Genomic DNA, 14904 nt, shown 5'->3' with positions numbered 1-14904 from the left:
ACACTTCTGAAACCTCTAGAACTATTTAGTATTTATTAAGCACTGTACAAGAAAGAAAAAGTCAATACATTATAGACAGGTGGGCACGGAATGAGGCTCCTGCCTCATAGATTGCACAAGCTGTGCAATGCAGCACATTCTAGTGTTGCTAGCAAATAGCAGCACATGGTAGAATTTCTTTGTTTCCCTATTTCTCCTTTTTTTAAAATGTAGGAAATTCCATAGTAAAAAAACAATGCTAGAAGAAAGCTACAGTTGCAAAGTGAATCATCCACTGACTAAATTAAGGCTGTCTGTGCAACCTGAAATCTCGCCTCCTGCGTACATTATTATGCAGTCAGTGCTATATAGTCACATGCTGTCATTCAAGGAAACCATCAACACACACCAGAAAATGAAGATTAAGTCACATTCAGGACATTTGCTTCAACTGGATCAAATCCGACAAGGTGCTGCATAGCACCAGGGAGGTTTTCAACACCCTGAGCTCCCATTGAAGCTCCTTTGATACAGGTGGTTGGAAATTTTTCATCAAAATGGAGTTTTGACAAAACACTCTGGTTTTGTAGAAATGGAAACATTTCAGAAAATATGTAGATTTTGATAAATTTTGTTCAGAAATAAAAGAAACAAAATATTTTGATAACATCAAAATGTCCCATTTCAAAATATTCAGAATGGAATGTTTTAATTTTCCATTTCAATATGGCTATTTTTTTAAAGAAAATTAGTTATTTTTAGATTAATTTTTTAAAAGGTCAAAATCAGAATGAAATGTTGTGATTTTATCGAAACAAAACTTTTTGATTGACCCAAAACTATTTTTTTTTCCAGAATTTTTTTTTTTGTGGGAAATTTCTCATTTGGTTTTGTTCTGTTTGGAACAGCACAGCATCCCGCCAATAAAGAAGCCTGAACCTGTGGGGAAATGCCTGGGATGTCACAAGAAGTGTATGACTGCTGTCCCTCCAGTTCCCTTCTTCAAAGAAGGGGCCAAATTCTGCTCTCATTCACATTAGTGTCTATCCTGAGTCATTCCAATGAAGTCAGTGGAGGTTACTCTGAACCTATCCCAGCTAAGAGAAGAATTTGGCTTCTCTGAGATGTGTGTGTTCTGGGACTACCCCTGCAAGCAACATTTTAAAGTAAATATTTAATCAAAATGAGCTAATTTGTGTGTACCGTTCACTCCTGTTGCATGGCTCTGGTGCACAGAGAAACAACAGGCGACAGAACCTAGTCTGGTAGCTGCAATAATGTTACACAACGAACTAGCTAAGTAAAACCTAACCACAAAGGCAATAAAAAATGATGACTAAGCTCCCTCCTCCACTCCAGTTAAAAACCATATCTTCAGAAGAGATGAATGCAGTACTCACTCTGAGAGGCATAAAAGCCCTCTGTTGCCTTATCTTCATGCCCATCAAATTCTCTGCTGGCTAGCTGCCTATTGGCAGTCTCCAGTCGGTCTGCACATAAACAGGAAATACTTTAAGTATAAATACATGTATATAAAATTATAGGCCAACAACCAAGAAAACGCATGCCAGCAGCATGGTATAAATAGAAGCTCAAAAGGGAGATATAAAAATGAAAGAGGCTGAGGTATATATCAAACAGTGAGGGATGAGCCCTGGACTCCTTCAGAAGATTAATCTTTTAGTTTCTGGTTGCTAAGAAGATGTTTACTGGTTGGCAGAGTTCAGGCCTTCATAGATTTGAAAACCAGAAGCAACATTAGATCATCAAGTTGGACTGCCTGCACAACACAGGCCACAGAGTTTCACCCAGTGATTCCTGTCCCAAGCCCAGTGACTTGTGGTTGAGCTAGAGCAGTGTTTCTCAACCTTTTTGATACCTGGGACCAGTTTGTTGCCTTTCTAAACTGTGTCAGGGAGATCTCAGGGACTGGCGCCGGTCAACGGACCTGCCATTGAGAAACACTGAGCTAGAGCATCTCTTTGAGAAAGACTTAATTTAAAGCTGTCAAGTGAAGAAGAATCCACTATATCCTGGGTAATGTGTTCCCAATGGTTAATTGCCCTCAATGTTAAAGAGTGCCCCTTATTTCCTGTTTGAATTTGTCGAGCTTCAGGAGATGAAAGCCTGAAACTAACAGTACAGGAAATAGGAGACCTGAATGCCTGCAGCACTGTGGATCACGGTACGAAGTACTCTAATGTAGCTGCTTGTGGTCTCCAGGTGAAATTCAGCTCCAGGCTGAGGGCCAGCACAAGGCCTATGCTTTTGTCCCAATTAAGAACTACTTGGAGGATGACAGGGCAATGAAATGATGCCTAAGCATTTTGCCAGCCCTCTGTACACGGGTGAACCTCACCCTGCAAGTGCAAGGGCAGTCCTGCTGTGGGTGCTAGTGCTGCACATCACAAAGGGGATAGCCTCACTCCTGACCAGAAGCTAGTACCAGAGGAGCAACAGTGCTGCTTTGAACTGTGATTCCCCTACAGAGAGAGACATGTGATACCCTCCTCCACCACTCAGGCACTACTCATTCTACCTCCCTGCACCCCATTGCTCCATTGGCTCTAGCCTTATTGCCTCTTCACTTCCATTTCTCCATCTGTAAAATGGTGACCAGCCTCCAGCTGTGCTGAGTAAAATCATGACTCAATTTTTAAAGGGCCTCCATTGGACAAGCGCACAAAGAGGAATCTGTGCACACTCAGTGGATAGTTAGGCACACAGTTAAACAATGTGCACATCCATTTGCACTCGCAAAAAGGGTATCTACAAATGTTGCCTATTCAATGGGAAGCTCTTTGAAAATTTGGCTTTTGCATCTTTGTAATGCATTTGAGACTAGGGCTGTCAAGCGATTAAAAAAATAAATCGCACTTAATCGTGCAATTAATCACACTGTTAAACAATAATAGAATACCATTTATTTAAATATTTTTTGGTGTTTTCTACATTTTCAAATATATTGTTTTCAATTACAACACAGAATACCAAGTGTACAGTGCTCACTTTATATTTATTTTTGATTACAAATATTTGCACTGTAAAAAACAAAACAAATAGTATTTTTCAATTCACCTCATACAAGTACGGTAGTGCAATCTCTTTATCATGAAAGTTGAACTTAAAATGTAGAATTATGTACAAAAAATCCTGCATTCAAAAATAAAACAATGTAAAACTTTAGAGCCTACAAGTCCACTCAGTCCTACTTGTTCAGCCAGTCACTCAGACAAACAAGTTTGTTTACATTTACGGGAGATAATGCTGCCCGCTTCTTGTTTACAATGTCACCTGAAAGTGAGAACAGGGATTCGCATGGCACTGTTGTATCTGGCATTGCAAGATATATACGCGCCAGATGCTCTAAAGATTCATATGTCCCTTCATGCTTCTACCACCATTCCAGAGGACATGCCTCCATGCTGATGAAGGGTTCTGCTCGATAACGATCCAAAGCAGAGCAGACCGACGCATGTTCGACTTTCATCATCTGAATCAGATGCCACCAGTAGAAGGCTGATTTTCTTTTTTTTGGTGGTTCGGGTTCTGTAGTTTCTGCATTGGAGTGTTGCTACTTAAGACTTCTGAAAGCAGTTCCACACCTCATCCCTCTCAGATTTTGGAAGGCACTTCAGATTCTTAAACCGTGGGTCCACTGCTCTAGCTATCTTTAGAAAACTCACATTGGTACCTTCTTTGCATTTTGTCAAATCTGCAGTGAAAGAGTTCTTAAAACGAATAACATGTGCTAGGTCATCATCCAAGACTGCTATAATATGAAATACATGGCAGAATGCGGGTAAAACAGAGCAGGAGACATACTATTCTCCCTCAAGGAGTTCAGTCACAAATTTAATTAACACATTACTTTTTTAACGAGCATCATCAGCATGGAAGCATGTCTTCTGGAATGGTGGCCGAAGCATGAAGGAGCATACAAATATTTAGCGTATCTGGCATGTAAATATCTTACAATGCTGGCTACAAAAGTGCCATGCAAACACCTGTTCTCAATTTCAGGTGACATTGTAAATAAGAAGCCAGCAGCTTTATCTCCTGTAAATGTAAACAAACTTGTTTGTCTTAGCGATTGGTGAACAAGAAGGACGACTGTGAATTTGTAGGCGCTAAAGTTTTACATTGTTTTGTTTTTGAGTGCAGTTATGTAACGAAAAAAGTCTACACCTGTAAGTTGCACTTTCACGATAAAGAGATTGCATTATGGTACTTGTATGAGGTGAATTGAAAAATACTATTTCTTTTGTTTATCATTTTTACAGTGCAAATATATTTGTAATAAAAATAATAATATAAAGTGAGCACTGTACACTTTGTATTCTATGTTGTAGTTGAAATCAATATATTTGAAAATGTAGAAAAACGTTCAAAAATATTTAATAAATTTCAATTGTAGTCTATTGTTTAACAGTGCAATTAAAACTGTGATTAATTGTGATAAATTTTTTAAATTGTGATTAATTGTTTGAGTTAATCATGTGAGTTAACTGCGATAAATCGACAGTTCTATTTGAGACTTATATTATATATTATATATTACATTATATTACATACCTTGCTGTTGAGCTCATTATAGACAGATTAGATTTGCAGACTGGGAAGAATAACCTTTAGAGGTTTACTGCAGAGTTTATAATTTTGGTCTTCAGGTTAAACTGGTGTTTTAAGGATTAGAACAAAAATCCAATGTTTAAAGTTGTCTCATGTAGTTTGCTGGGGGACTTGTTTGTAACTTGGAAAATGAGAGCATTTTTATCCTTTACCAACAAACAGAACTTGATTTCTAAAGCAGTTTATCTAAAACACATGAAAATCGGTTTGTCTAAAGCCTGAGGCTGGCGATTAGGAGCTTGATAATTGAGGAATGATACAGCATGTCACTTAGAGTGAAAAAATGTGTAAAAAACTCAACATACCACGGAGATCCCTGTTGAAATCGTGAAGTCTCCTAATTTCTCCTTCAAGCTTGTTTCTCATAGCCTTGTCCAGAGACTCTCTCTTAGTGGTGGTCTTGACCAGGCCCTCATACGCTTCTGAAATCCTCTGAATTTCTATTTCAAACTGAAAGGAGAGAGACCTCCCATTAAAGCAGGGCAGGAATGTATGTCATTCTGACACTCGCTTGGAGCATTTCCCAGGGGGTTTTGTGTGCCGGGGCGATGCACGTTCCAAGTTTCAAACAAGCATATGATTCTATAATAAGAATTCTTTTAGACAGATCACAAACTGATACCTGTGCTTTTTAAACATCCCAATTGCACTGAGCAATCAACTTCCCACCCACCTCAGAAATATTCTGCTACAATAGCACAGGTCAGTGCTCAGATAAATGCTTCCAAGCAAACTCAAGGGGGGGTGGGGGGTGGATGGACATAACATAATGTAACATAGTGATTTGATCCTCTTTCTTCAGCTACAGAGGCCTCCACTTGAAAGCTGTCCTCAGGGGGTGCTGAGGAAATATGCACATTAGAATGGGCTGAGTTACTCCTGATTTATACTGGTGTAAGTGAATCTGGCCCGTTATCTCTCTAACACACTGTTTTCCAAACACCAGTAGGTCACTGGAGAGCTCTAGATGCTTTGCCATGTCCAGGGCCGATTAATCCATTACTAGGTACTGGCCTAGGCAAGCATATACTTCTCCTGTTCTGGTGCCGAGGGGAGGGCCTAGGTGGGTGAGGAGGAGGGGGGTGGAGAATGAGCCCACCCCACACACAACCCACACACAAGCTCCTGCCCAGCGGGGCTGGGGCTGGATCCCTATTGCAGACATTGCAGCCTGGGACACGGACTTGCAGTGCCACTCAGGTTTGGCCCCGAGGGCACAGGAGCTGCTGCTGTAAGGTGAGAGGGGTTGGGTTCACACTCCATCCCCCGACCCTCCCGCGCCCAGGGCTGCCCCTCTGCACCAGGCCAGGATTAGGGTTTTGGTGCTGGGGCAGAGGGTGCATATATATAATGATAGGTTGCAAAAAAAGACAAAATGGTGCGTCATCTTAGATAAAGGTTGGGAACTTCTGCTTTAACGGACTGAAGCAAAAGCCAGGATTTGAACACGCTTGCACTTGGACTGTTGAAATCTAGATTCCAATCCAAACTTAAGCAAATTGCAGAGACCTGAATGCACAAAAGGAATTTGGCATGGTGACACTGAACAGATTCACAAAGCCTGAGGTAGGCGTCCAAGCTCCTCTACAATAAACGGGGAGAGACAGGAACCTTGGACTGCAACTCACAAAAGCCAGCACACTATGTGGGGAGCAGCCTAAGCTAGCCAATGGGAGATGCCAATGAGATGGGTTGTGCTAAATCCCACCAAGTCTCAGAAGTAGGTGCCTAAATCCAGGCTATAGGGAGGCACCTAGCTCTGTTTGGGATTCTGAACTGTAAATCCTCTCTTGGCAGCAGCACCTATGTTGTTAGTAAGGAGGAGGAGAGTGGTTAGGGTACTCCCCGAGGATGTGGGAGACCCTTGGCTAAAGCCCGCCTCCATCTGAAGGAGAAAGGGGATTTGAACAGGGAACTACCATCTCTTAGGTGAGTGCTCTAACCATTGGGCTATGGGATATTCTGAATGTGGGGCTTCCTCAGGCCATGTCTACACTATGAAATTAGGTCCAATTTATAGAAGTCGGTTTTGTAGAAAGCATTTTTATACAGTCGATTGTGTGTGTCCCCACACAAATGCTCTAAGTGCATTTAGTTGGCAGAGTGCGTCCACAGTACTGAGGTAACCATCGACTTCCGGAGCTTTGCACTGTGGGTAGCTATCCCACAGTTCCCGCAGTCTCCGCCGCCCATTTGAAATCTGGGTAGAAATCCCAATGCCTGATGGGGCAAAAACATTGTCCTTGTTGAACCTCATCAGATTTCTTTTGGCCCAGTCCTCCAATTTGTCTAAGTCCCTCTGTATCCTATCCCTACCCTCCAGCGAATCTACCTCTCCTCCCAGTTTAGTGTCATCTGCAAACTTGCTGAGGGTGCAATCCACACCATCCTCCAGGTCATTTATGAAGATATTGAACAAAACCGGCCCCAGGACCGACCCCTGGGGCACTCCACTTGATACCGGCTGCCAACTAGACATGGAGCCATTGATCATTACCCGTTGAGCCTGACAATCTAGCCAGTTTTCTATCCACCTTATTGTCCATTCATCCAGCCCATACTTGTTTAACTTGCTGGCAAGAATACTGTGGGAGACTGTGTCAAAAGCTTTGCTAAAGTCAAGGAACAACACGTCCACTGCTTTCCCTTCATCCACAGAGCCAGTTATCTCATCATAGAAGGCAATTAGATTAGTCAGGCATGACTTGCTCTTGGTGAATCCATGCTGACTGTTCCTGATCACTTTCCTCTACTCTAAGTGCTTCAGAATTGGTTCCTTGAGGACCTGCTCCATGATTTTTCCGGGGACTGAGGTGAGGCTGACTGGCCTGTAGTTCCCAGGATCCTCCTTCTTCCCTTTTTTAAAGGTGGGCACTACATTAGCCTTTTTCCAGTTGTCCGGGACTTCCCCCGATTGCCATGAGTTTTCAAAGATAATGGCCAATGGCTCTGCAATCACATCCGCCAACTCCTTTAGCACTCTCGAATGCAACACATCTGGCCCCATGGACTTGTGCACGTCCAGCTTTTCTAAATATTCCCAAACCACTTCTTTCTCCACAGAAGGCTGGTCACCTCCTCCCCATGCTGCGTTGCCCAGTGCAGCAGTCTGGGAGCTGACCTTGTTCGTGAAGACAGAGGCAAAAAAAACATTGAGTACATTAGCTTTTTCCACATCCTCTGTCAGTAGGTTGCCTCCCTCATTCAGTAAGGGGCCCACACTTTCCTTGACTTTCTTCTTGTTGCTAACATACCTGAAGAAACCCTTCTTGTTACTCTTAACATCTCTTGCTAGCTGCAACTCCAGGTGTGATTTGGCCTTCCTGATTTCACTCCTGCATGCCTGAGCAATATTTTTATACTCATCCCTGGTCATTTGTCCAGTCTTCCACTTCTTGTGAGCTTCTTTTTTGTATTTAAGATCAGCAAGGATTTCACAGTTAAGCCAAGCTGGACACCTGCCATATTTACTATTCTTTCTACACATCGGGATGGTTTGTCCCTGTAACCTCAATAAGGATTCTTTAAAATACAGCCAGCTCTCCTGGACTCCTTTCCCCCTCATGTTATTCTCCCAGGGGATCTTGCCCATCAGTTCCCTGAGGGAGTCAAAGTCTGCTTTTCTGAAGTCCAGGGTCCGTATTCTGCTGCTCTCCTTTCTTCCTTGTGTCAGGATCCTGAACTCGACCATCTCATGGTCACTGCCTCCCAGGTTCCCATCCACTTTTGCTTCCCCTACTAATTCTTCCCAGTTTGTGAGCAGCAGGTCAAGAAGAGCTCTGCCCCTAGTTGGTTCCTCCAGCACTTGCACCAGGAAATTGTCCCCTACATTTTCCAAAAACTTCCTGGATTGTCTGTGCACAGCTGTATTGCTCTCCCAGCAGATATCAGGGTGATTGAAGTCTCCCATGAGAACCAGGGAGTGCAATCTAGTAACTTCTGTGAGTTGCTGGAAGAAAGCCTCGTCCACCTCATCCCCCTGGTCCGGCAGTCTATAGCAGACTCCCACCATGACATCACCCTTGTTGCTCACACTTCTAAACTTAATCCAGAGACTCTCAGGTTTTTCTGCAGTTTCATACTTGAGCTCTGAGCAGTCATATTGCTCTCTTACATACACTGCAACTCCCCCACCTTTTCTGCCCTTTCTACCTTTTCAATGGTGCTGCAAGCACTGGTGGATCACAAGGGACGTTTCACCAACATCAACGTGGGATGGCCAGGAAAGGTTCATGACACTCGCATCTTCAGGAACTCTGGTCTGTTTAAACGGCTGCAGGAAGGGATTCACTTCCCAGACCAGAAAATAACTGTTGGGGATGTTGAAATGCTTATAGTTATCCTTGGGGACCCAGCCTACCCCTTAATGCCCTGGCTCATGAAGCCATACACAGGCACCCTGGACAGTAGTAAGGAGCTGTTCAACTATAGGCTGAGCAAGTGCAGAATGGTGGTAGACTGTGCTTTTGGACGTTTAAAGGGTCGCTGGCGCAGTTTACTGACTCACTCAGACCTCAGCGAAACCAATATTCCCATTATTATTGCCGCTTGCTGTGTGCTCCATAATCTCTCTGAGAGTAAGGGGGAGACGTTTATGGCAGGGTGGGAGGTTGATGCAAATCTCCTGGCCGCTGAATATGTGCAGCCAGACACCAGGGTGGTTAGAAGAGCACAACAGGAAGTGCTGCGCATGAGAGAAGCTTTGAAAGCAGTTTCATGACTGGCTAGGGTACTGTGTGACACTTCTGTTTGTTTCTCCTTGATGAAAACCCACCCCCTTGGTTGCCTCTAAATTCCTTGTAAGCCAGCCGCCCTCCCCCCTTCGATCACAGCTTGCTTGCAAAGGAAATAAAGTCACTATCGTTTAAAAAACATGTATTCTTTATTAATTGATTATAAAAATAGGGAGATAACTCACAAGGTAGCCCGGGTGGGGTGTGGGAGGAGGGGAAGAGGGAAGGAAAAGGCCACTTTAAAACTTCTTGAATGACAGCCTTCTGTTGCTTGGGCTGTCTACTGGGGTGGAGTGGTTGGGTGCCCGGAGCCTCCCACCCCACATTCTTGGGCGTCTGGGTGAGGACGCAATGGAACTTGGGGAGGAGGGAGGGCAGTTAAACAGGGGTTGCAGTGGCAGTCTGTGATCCTGCTGCCATTCATGAACCTCCACCAGACACCAGAGCATGTCCGTTTGATCCCGCAGTAGCCCCAGCATTGCCTCATGCCTCCTCTGATCTTCCTGCCGCCACCTCTCCTCACGTTCATCGGCCACTTTCCTGTACTCTGCTATTGTGTCCCTCCACACATTCTGCTGAGCTCTGTCAGTGCCGGACGACTGCATGAGCTCAGAGAACATTTCATCGCGTGTGCGTTTTTTTCGCCCCTTATCTGAGATAGCCTTTGGGACGGAGGACGGAGGCTTGCAGCTGCTGGAGGAAAAAAAGGGAGTGAAGTATTTTAAAAGATACATTTTACAGAACAATGGCTATACTCTTTCACGGCGAACAACATTATTCACATTACATAGCACATGTGATTTTGGTACAAGGTCGCATTTTGCATTTATATTGAGTGCCTGCGGCTTTGGTGTTAGAGATCACATACGCAGTGCCGGGCAACAGAATTCGGCTTGCATGCAGCCATGGTAAGCCACAGTCTTTTGGCTTCTACAGCCTTCATAACAGCAGCGCCTTCCTCTCCCATACCAAGCAAAGCACGTTGAGTTGGCCATTTAGTGCTGCGGTTTTCCTGTTAACGTGCAGCAGCAGAAACCAAACTGAACCCCCCACACACATCCAATTCTCTGGGATGATCGCTTTACCCCTCCCCACATCCCGTGGCTGGTATCAGGGAAGATCCCTACTAGCCAAAAGCGAACAGCTCCGCGCCAATGCCCTCCCTCCCCCCTCCCCACCGCATGGCTAACTGCGGGGAGGATTTCTTTTCAGCCACAAGCAAACAGCCCAGTAGGAACGGCCACCTCTGAATGTCCCCTTAATTAAATTCCCCTATTTCAACCAGGTTACCATGAACGATATTACTCTCCTGAGGATAACACAGAGAGATAAAGAACGGATGTTGCTTGAATGCCAGCAAACACCGGGACCATACGCTGCCAGGCTTCGTCATGCAATGATACCAGATTACTTGCTGCTAGCATGGTGTGGTAAAGTGTCCTACCTTGGAGGATGGAATAAGGCTGCTCTCCCCAGAAACCTTCTGCAAAGGCTTTTAGAGTACCTCCAGGAGAGCTTCATGGAGATGTCCCTGGAGGATTTCCGCTCCATCCCCAGACACGTTAACAGACTTTTCCAGTAGCAGTACTGGCCACGAATGCATCCCAAGTCCTCAGGATTACTTAATCATTAAAAAACGCTCGCTTTTATAACATGTATTATATTTAAAAAGGTACACTCACCAGGGGTCCTTTCTCCAGCTTGGTTGGGTTGGGAGGGTATTTCAGTCAGGGTGATAAAAAGATCCTGGCTGTCAGGGAGAACGGTGTGCTGTGTGCTTTCCTCAAGCTCGTCCTCCTCCTCCTCATCTTCCCCATCCGCAAAATCCTCAGGCATGGCGGAGAGTACCCCATCATCAGAGTCCACGGACAGGGGTGGGGTAGTGGTGGCAGCCCCCCTCTAGAAGCAAGCAGCTCAGCATAGAAGTGACATGTCTGGGGCTCTGTCCCGGAGCGTCCATTTGATTCTTTGGTTTTCTGGTACACTTGTCTGAGCTCCTTAAGTTTCACTTGGCACTGTGTTGCATCCCTGATGTAACCTCTGTCTCTCATGGCCTCGGAGATTTTTTGAAATGTTTTGGCATTTCGTCTTTTGGAACGTAGTTCTGATAGCACAGATTCCTCTCCCCATACAGTGATCAGAACCAGTACCTCCTGTTGGGTCCATGCTGGAGCCCTTTTTCGATTCTGAGACTGTATGGTGACCTGTGCTGATGAGCTCTGCATGGTCACCTGTGCTGATGAGCTCGCCTGGCCAAACAGAAAATGAGATTCAAAAATTCCCGGGGCTTTTCCTGTACACCTGGCCAGTGCATCCGAGTTCAGAGTGCTGTCCAGAGCAGTCACAATGGTGCACTGTGGGATAGCTCCCATAGGCCAATACCTTTGAATTGCATCCACACTAACCCTAATTCGAAACGGCGATGTCGATTTCAGCGCTAATCCCCTCGTTGGGGAGGAGTACAGAAATCGGTTTTAAGAGCCCTTTATGTCGAAAAAAATGGCTTCGTTGTGTGGATGGGTGCAGGGTTAATTCAATTTAACGCTGCTAAATCCAACATAAACTCGTAGTGTAGACCAGGCCTCAGTCTCTCCTGTGGAAGCTGTTGCCCTGTGGCTAAATAATTAGAGTCATTGGAGCAGGGGGACTGGACCCTGGGATATAGGTCTCTGTCTCTCTCTCATTATTTGTGCCAGAAAGAGAGCACAAACATAAGAATGACTCTATACCCTGGTGGTGAGGGCACCCAGACAGGGAGGCAGTATGCACTAGCTCAGAGGTAAAGACCTAGGTGCCTTGGCAATTTCTGCTGCCAAAACTTAGGCAATGAATGAGTTTAGGTGCCTGCAGGATTCAGCAGGAGTTTAGTACATTGCAGTGGCCCCAAAACGCGGGATTTAAGGGTCTAAAACAGGATTTTAGGTATTTAACTCCTTTTGTGCATTCAAGCCAGGACAGATTTGGTATTCAAGCCATTACAGAGATAGGCTTAAACTGTGTACTCAGATCCCTACCTGGTCCAAGGGTGCTAGGAGGGGAGTCAAAAGCAAGGTTTGGTATGCAGTGTCGCTGAATCTCATGAAAACCAGCTCCTGGAGTGCTGGGATTATGATAGAAGCTCAGTTTTCATTTGAAAAAAAAAACTATAAATAAGGACCGAATCCTCAGCTGGTGCAAACTGTCATAGCTCCAGCGAAGTAAATGGCGCTATGCTGATTTACACCAACTGAGTATCTGGCTCTATATTTATAGACCTCATGGTTGTGGAGAAAAGCAGGAAAACAAGACCCCTAATGGCTCAAAAATCGGGAGGCAAATTAAAAGAACCCAAATTCATCACTGGTTACAATCTCATGAGATTTTAGCCAATCTCAACATATTCAGGGCCTGACTCAGGATTTTTGGACACTTGGGGTTGGCAATTTGGGTCTGGGCCCATCTCTCGTTATAATAGAGCCCATCTGGCATGAAAACTCTAGGGTTAGGGCACTCTCTGATGCTGCTTGGACTTGATGCTGCAGCAACGGCAAAGAAGAGGCCCAGCTACAGTAATGTTTGTATTGGAGCTGTACAAAATGTTTGCAGTGGAACTCGAAACGAGTGAAACTGGCCAGGCTTCGCATTTTGTCGCAAACTCGAACTTGCATCCAGATTCCCCAAAAGGTTTGTGACTGTTTAGAACCCCCCTGAGTCCTGTGATGTGTGACTTTGCAGGGTTGGGATGTAGAATGAGCTAGGAGAAATTCAGCCATTTCGACTGACTTTTGATTTCAGTTTATTTAGACCTAACACTGAAGGTAAAACTCAGGGGTGTCAATCTATGTTAATGGAAACTAACCTGGACTTGATCCAAAGCCTAATGAAATCAATGGAAAATCTCCTATTGTCTTCAAGGGCTTTGGATCAGGCTCCAAACTCATCAAATATCTAGCTTACATGGTCATTTAACAATTACCATGCACTCACTGCTCATCTCTACTCAAAATTTTTAAAAGGTCATTAACAAAGCTACCTAACGTCCACTGCTTCCCAAGTGACCCCCAATTCTGCACAACACAGAGAATCCAATGGGCTTCTTGTAATGTGGCAGTGAACAGCACAATATGATCTGAAACACTGTCTTAGTGCTACCACAAATTAGTGTCCTTTTTATTTTGTTTTTAAAAAGCAAGAACTCCAGGAAGCAGCATTACTGTTCAGCTAATAACATCTTTAAAAGGTGGCCTTTCTCTTTAGCACAACTGAGACACACCAAAATAACAGTCGCACTTTGAGCACAAGAGACCGCATACTCAAAATAACTCGAATAAACCTTGCCACATTACTTTGTTGCTGTAAGAAAACCATCTTGTACAGGAAGAGAGTTTATTTTTCCCTCTTTCCTGCACTACGACTGGAGAACTTATCAGCAATCGTTTACTTTCCAACTGGCAACTGGCAAACATGCTTGGATAAAATAAAACACCCCAGAGAATCTTTGTCCAAAATTCAACCCAAATCTTTACTGCGGTTCAAAAACATCTGGACAACTTTTTTTCTCATCTTCTGTAGCCAAAATTTGGACCAAAATTTAACAAAAAAAGCTGTTTTGCTTGGGATGACAATTACTAGAAATCTCAAGAGAAAGCCTGTTCTTGCAAGTTTTGCAGAATCAAACCAATGCTTCATTAGCTGGTTTTTACTCTATAATAATACATAACACCCCAACAGTGCCTTCCCTCTGAAGATATCATAGTGCCTTACAAAGTAGGCATAGATTTCAAAGCTAGAAGGGCCCATTATGATCATCTAGCCTGACTTCTGCCATAACACAAGCCATAGAACTTCACTCAGCAACTCCTGAGCCATGCCATCGTTTCTGGCTGGACTAGAGCAGATCTTTTAGACAGACATCCTGTCTTAATGTAAAGACTTCAAGTGATGAAGAGTCCAGCACACCCTGGTTAATTACATTAGTGTAAAAATCAGCACTTATTTCTAGTTTGAATGTATCTAGCTTCGGCTCCCAGACACTGGATCTTGTTATGTCTCTGTTGCCAGATTAATGAGCCTCTACTACCAGAAATTTTCTCCCCGGGTAAGTACTTATAGACCATGTTGAAGCCACCTCTTAGCCTTCTATTTACCAAGCTAAACAGATCGAGCTTCCCCAAGTCTCTCACAGGAAGGCAGGTTTTCCAGACCTCAGATCATTCCTGTGTCTATTTTCTGAACCCTCTCTAATTATTCAACATGCTTTTTAAAGTACAGACACCAGAACTGGACATAGCATTCCACTAGTGGTGGCAGCAATGCCATATACAGAGGTAATATCACCTCCCTGCTCCTCAACATTTCCCTGGATCACATAACTCCCCTCCCCCTTAGACACCTCATCACTTTGGGATCTCATGTTATACTGGCTATCTCCATTTTCCAGATGAGGCACCAGGAGATGAAGTGACTTACCCAAGATTACACAGGAAGTCTGTGGCAGAGGTGGAAAGAGAACCTACTTCTCCAGATTCCCAGGGCTTATGCTTTATCCCCACAACCATTCTCCCATGTTAGTCCTTCCTGC

At 44.2% G+C, this 14904-nt stretch overlaps 1 protein-coding gene across 5 annotated transcripts in view; it reads right to left on the bottom strand.

Moving 5' to 3' along the window:
* The window catches only part of AMOTL1 (angiomotin like 1), a 131869-nt gene that overhangs the window by 48897 nt on the left and 68068 nt on the right, over positions 1–14904 (bottom strand). For all 5 annotated transcript variants that reach the window (XM_027821835.3, XM_043529170.1, XM_037889715.2 and 2 more), the window contains 2 exons: positions 4917–5061; positions 1380–1469 (listed from right to left, as the gene is read on the bottom strand). In XM_027821835.3, the coding sequence (XP_027677636.2) occupies positions 1380–1469; positions 4917–5061 (235 nt within the window). The remainder of the gene's footprint in view (positions 1–1379; positions 1470–4916; positions 5062–14904) is intronic.

The sequence above is a fragment of the Chelonia mydas genome, chromosome 1 (assembly GCF_015237465.2).
Source record: "Chelonia mydas isolate rCheMyd1 chromosome 1, rCheMyd1.pri.v2, whole genome shotgun sequence".
Lineage (NCBI taxonomy): Eukaryota > Metazoa > Chordata > Testudines > Cheloniidae > Chelonia > Chelonia mydas.
This window is presented reverse-complemented; position numbering and strand designations above follow the sequence as displayed.